Source organism: Trachymyrmex septentrionalis, unplaced genomic scaffold (assembly GCF_001594115.1).
Source record: "Trachymyrmex septentrionalis isolate Tsep2-gDNA-1 unplaced genomic scaffold, Tsep1.0 scaffold25, whole genome shotgun sequence".
NCBI classification, from domain to species: domain Eukaryota; kingdom Metazoa; phylum Arthropoda; class Insecta; order Hymenoptera; family Formicidae; genus Trachymyrmex; species Trachymyrmex septentrionalis.
The window spans coordinates 1,425,000-1,430,677 of record NW_017305408.1 but is presented as its reverse complement, the minus strand read 5'-3'; the positions used below and the strand labels follow the sequence as shown (position 1 = coordinate 1,430,677).

General features: G+C 33.0%; 1 protein-coding gene across 1 annotated transcript in view; it reads left to right on the top strand.

The window, feature by feature from the left end:
- The window catches only part of LOC108748889 (protein dimmed-like), a 22,269-nt gene extending 17,377 nt beyond the window's left edge, over positions 1 to 4,892 (top strand). The window contains exons 2-4 of the mRNA XM_018487294.1: positions 2,482 to 2,637; positions 3,801 to 3,992; positions 4,752 to 4,892. Coding sequence (XP_018342796.1) covers positions 2,482 to 2,637; positions 3,801 to 3,992; positions 4,752 to 4,892 — 489 coding nt within the window. The remainder of the gene's footprint in view (positions 1 to 2,481; positions 2,638 to 3,800; positions 3,993 to 4,751) is intronic.
- Positions 4,893 to 5,678: the final 786 nt, after the last annotated feature.

The following is a 5,678-nucleotide window of genomic DNA, read 5'->3' as shown; positions in this document are numbered from 1 at the left end:
ACACACACACACACACACACACACACACACACACACACACACACACACACACACATATTTATGTATATAATTTGTAATACGTGCATATACATTGAGAAAAATTTCTGGTTGAAAATAAAGCAGAAAATTGTAATCCTATCAATTAAAAGTCTAATTACCTCAACTAGAATTATAATAGATTCAACCAGAAAATTCTGATTTGTTTATTTTTAATCAGAATTCCTATTAATACAACCAGACTTTTTATCCAGTGTATGTATAGTAATTTATTTACATATCGATTACTTTTATTGTATATTATTATCATATTTATTTATCAAGATATATGTATATATAAAATACATGATTCGTACATATTTGTATATATAGATAATATACACGTACATAACTCATAAAAAACAAAAACGTGCGCCAGAGAGGACGGCAATAGAGTTACGATAAGTTATTGCAGCAGAGTTATCGATATCGGATACGACCTATTAAAAGATAGAGAAACGACTTTGTTATTATGTAGCGTGTTCGCAAAATTTATGTATCATTGTCGCGATAGAAAAGTGTCCTGAAAAATTGCAGCTTGTATTTCGCGTAAAACGGTATTTCGCCACTTTGCGATTGTAGGTCGATTTGTCATGCTTACTGGCAATATTGCATGCGTTAACATAATACAAGCATGCGTTCACGAATCGAATGTGCGTGGGGCTGCAAATTTTCGCTACCGACGTATCCACTCGACGATTAATTATAATCGCATTAAGCTAATACTGTTCCTAAATGAATAACGTGTCGCAACTACACGTTGTGGAAAAAATTTCGCATAAACTTTATATTAATTCGATATGAAAGATATCAAGTGAATAAAATAAACTGTGTCGACATATTATATCGTGGAATTTATACAAGGAAATATATTGACATAATTAATACGTTAATGTCATTTTTGTAACTTTTTATTTTCGAAAAATATTAATACGAGAAAAACATTCTACCTTTTTCAGCGTACATTGAAAAAAGAATCTGGGAATAGTTATCAAGTGTTAAGTGAAATAATTTCAATCAATTATTCGTATAACTAAATATTAATATGACTAAACATAATTATATTCTTCTAAATATTTAATAAGTATTACCAAACATAATAATGTAATACCAAACTAATCGTTTAGTAATAATTATTAAATATTTAGAAAAGTAAAATTAGTTTTTATTACATTATAATGGAACATTTCATTGAAATTATTTTGCACAACAATTGACAGCTATTAGACTCTTTTTTCAGTGTTTAATTAAAAATGAAGGAATCTACGGAAAATTCGGCGTTGCATACGAATTCCTTTGAGAAAAACATTAGGAGGTTTGAAAAATCAAAAGTTAATTATTGCCGATAATATCGTGCATTGTGCAACTCCACTGTATCGCTCGATCTCATAGACAGCCCGATCTGACTGTATTACTGTTCGTGCGTTTACGCATCAAGGTTTGACGAAATCATAATATCATAAGAGCAATCGCATGAGCGCTCGATAGCGGGAGAAAGTAAGAGCTACGGAGAAGTCGTGTTTCGCATCCATCTCGAATCACCGGTCTCGATTCTGACAGCTGGATTGGTCCAATCTGACATGTGCACACGCGGCCGCGAATGAAGAGCAAAGCAGGAAAAACGGGATACCCCGATTTGATAATATTATCACTCACACGTGCTTGCGTTGATCTCTTTCTTTCTTTCTCTCTCCCTCCCTCCCTCTCTCTCTCTCTCTCTCTCTCTCTCTCTCTCTCTCTCTCTCTTTCTCTTTACCCATCTCACTTTACTCGCATTAACAGAGCCAATGTTTTAAAGAAGCAGCATCGTGACTTATAGTCTGGTAGTCGGGTATTTCAGAATCGTCGAACGAGACATTAGCGTCAGCATCGATAATGACGTTTAATCTTGATAGATGATTCTAAAACTTTTTCTCTGCAATGAATCGTAACGTGAATTATTGCATTATATGCATCCCGTAAGACATAGTTTATCACGAAGGTTGTTCATTAATAATGATCCTATATTTTACCTTATTTTTATTTCACATATATATTTCAAATATATAAATCTTATAAAGTGCATAATAATATATAATTAGTCCTTTTTCGAAATCTTGAATAACATCATTATTTTATCTTGCATAAATCTATCTATTGCATATATCCATATATTGTATTTATAGCAGACACTTTAAATGTAATATAAATTAATCTACGTTATATAATATTTTTCAAACATAGCTACAATATCATAAGAACTTAATTAAAGATATTAACTTTTAATTGCTTCTTTCCACTCATCATTTATTACAAGCTTCTGCTTACTTTTTTACCATTTATAATTATGAAAAAAGATAGGAAGAGAGCTGCAACGATATTTGCGTAAGAAGAGCGTTTCCTGCTTTCTTTTCTAGTATTTTTCTAGCACTTACGCATTTTTGAGGATAATGCGATCTGTTACAGAGGGATCGAGCTGTGATTTGGATCGGAATAATGCGAAGCCTGGATAGGCTATCGGGTAGCGACCAAGACTGTGGTGATCGGGAAATGTACATCGACCTGGACGACGCCTCCGTTGACTCGCTTACCGGCAAACGTACTCGCCACCATGTCGCAGAGGTATTTCACCTATTCTCTTCTCTCCCTCCCTCTCTCTCTCTCTCTCTCTCTCTCTCTCTCTCTCTCTTTCTCTCTCGTTTCCCTTTTTTTATCGCATTCTGTGACGTGCGTTATCTCGCCCCAGGCTTTTAAAGTTCCGTAGTCATTTACACCGAATAAGAAAAGATACTCGACCCACATAATTCTTTATTATCATGCCGATTTGATAAGACACAGGCTTTTCCGACGCTTCTTGATTTGTAGCGCGACGAAATAGAATAATTTGCAATGAGACACGAATACAATGTTTAGTGCAACGCGATACATAAACAAAATTAGTTGACTTCGATCGAATTCGATGAATAGGTAATAAATTAGTTTTAAAAGTGAAAACTTTAAAAGTGAATTTGTTCTATGTAATACATGGAACAAATGTCGCTTATTATCAGTTATCCAAATTGAGTAAATTATTTTTTTTTATCAGCATTATGCAGCATCGAAGAAAATTACAAACATTTTATCTATCAGCATTTATCGCTTAGACAAATATCCTCGAAACGCATTGTTAAAAGGAGGGACAAGGGGGTAAAGAGGTTAAATAAGTTCTTTTGTTGATGAAAATAGCACGGTAAGATCTTTGGTTAGATTAGATTAGAAAATACTATTATGTAAGACGTTAAAATACGCGCATTAAAATAATCACTTTTGCTTGTGTCGATTATATTTGGATATAGACTGTGGATAATAAATTCTTTAAAATAATATTTGTAAGATAATCATTTTTCTCATGAAATTAATTCAAAATGAATATTGAATTAACAGTGAATTTAAAGTAAATTAAAAAAAATTAATCATATTCTTTTCAAAGTATTACTAAAATCAATTTAACGAAATAAAAAATTTACATCATGACAAAATATTTATATTACCATGTCATACATAAAACACGATTAAAGATAGTAAAAAAAGACGCACTGTACAAGATATTTGTAAACGCTCTGTGTTCTTTGAATGGTTTGAGAATCGCAAATATTATACGTCAGCACAATTTTCGAACGTAAATTGTTACTTTGTGGGAAGTTTTCAAATGGAGATTCGCTCGTATGTTCATCGCGTCAGGCTATGAAACACTAGAGCAAATATTTAACGAAGATCTATTCTGTTATGAACCGAACGAAAAACAGGTGGGCGAGGAGAGCGACAGCAGCGGAAGCGAGAGAAGTCCGAAGCAGGCGAAGAGAAGAAATCGCGGCAGTGCGCCGCCGACCACGAGGAGACGGAAAAGCGGAATTTCCGCGCGCGAGAGGAACCTGAGGAGGCTCGAGAGTAACGAAAGAGAGAGAATGAGAATGCACTCCCTCAACGATGCCTTTGAGGTAATAGTTTATTGCTTCCTCAGGCAGCTTTCGCTTCGTCGTCGCGTCGACGAGCGCGACGAACTTTGCTAAAAACTTTCGAAGAACGAGAAACTTTCGCTACGGAACATTAAATCACGAACAATAAGAGTGAAAATAATGAAGTATAATCGATTTTTGTCCCATAAACACGTCATTCTGCGGGATTGCTGAGCAACGGAAATGCCATATATTTAAAACACTTATAAGTGAAAATTAGACCAATAAAATTAAATAAGATAAAGAAATTATTATTATTATTATTATTATTTGTTATTGTCAAGCACAAAGATCTGCTTCGAACTGTGAAAATAAGATTCTTTTTTTTTTACTTAAAATATACTTTAGCAATAAAATATTTGAAATATATTGTAGTTAAAAGTACTATAATTTTTTACTAATATTTGTTTCTAATGTTAAAAAAAAGACAATTTGTTTATTTAACTCGATTACGATCATCATTACTTATTATTACGCGAAACGTTGTCGATCGGCATTGAACGACGAAATGCAAACGATAGCGATATGTAAAAAATTGATTTGTGTGGAAGATAAATGACAACTCGCAACTGCAGCTCTGTCCGATAAGTAATTATTTTATTGACTGATCACGCGTAGCATCGTTAAAAATGTATCAACTTTCGACTATATTTGATTACATTGCAAGTCGTTATTTATCGCAAATGCGACTCGATGTAATAGATAGACTTTCAATCCACTTCTCCCGGTTGTAATTTACAGCAATTACGCGAGGTAATACCACACGTAAAAATGGAGAGGAAACTCAGCAAGATAGAAACGCTCACGTTGGCTAAAAATTATATAATAGCACTGACGAATGTCATATGCGAGATGCGCGGCGAAGAACAGCCGTACACGTGAGTATTGTTCTAATCTAGTGTTTTGTTAAATCGCAACATAGCGTGAAATAATTATTCGCTATATCAAAATTAAACAATTCATATGTGAAGAACTATATAAAGAGAAAAAAAATAGAAGAATGAATATTTACACTGAGAAAAAAATAGCTTAAATTTAAATAAATATTTATTTGAATACTATCAACTAAATATTTGCTTACAATAAATAAATATTTACTTAATAAAAAGAAGTAATTGTTAAATCAAATTAATATTTTTTGTACAAAATAAATATATATTTATATTTAATAAATATTTAGTTGGTTTAATATATACTATCCAAATATTTATTGAAATTTAGGATATTTTTTTCTCAGTATAGTAAAACAACCTGGACTCTGGATAAAAAACTCAGATTATAGAGAGAAGTAAAAATATGTATAATTGCAGATGGAAGATTATTTAATCTTGATTGTACAAAAAATTCTATCGTCATCAAATTAATCTCCGAAATGATGGTGAACATAGATGAGAGATGCTATGAACTTAGGACAAGTCTGTATTTGAAATGCGTGTCAATATGTCATTGCACAAAGTACGAATTTCTCACAAGAAACTTGGACAAACGAAAGTTTCGTTATCATGAGCGGTTGTAAGCTTGGAAACTTTCTGGAACGAAGAGAGAAGTTGTATATATTTTCAACGCGAGGAGTCGCGTTCTCAAAGAAAGCGCGATGTTTCGTCGAGATTGATCAGACGTCGATCGGGAATCGAAGGGATCGTTTCTCGTGCTCGAAAGCTGTTTAGA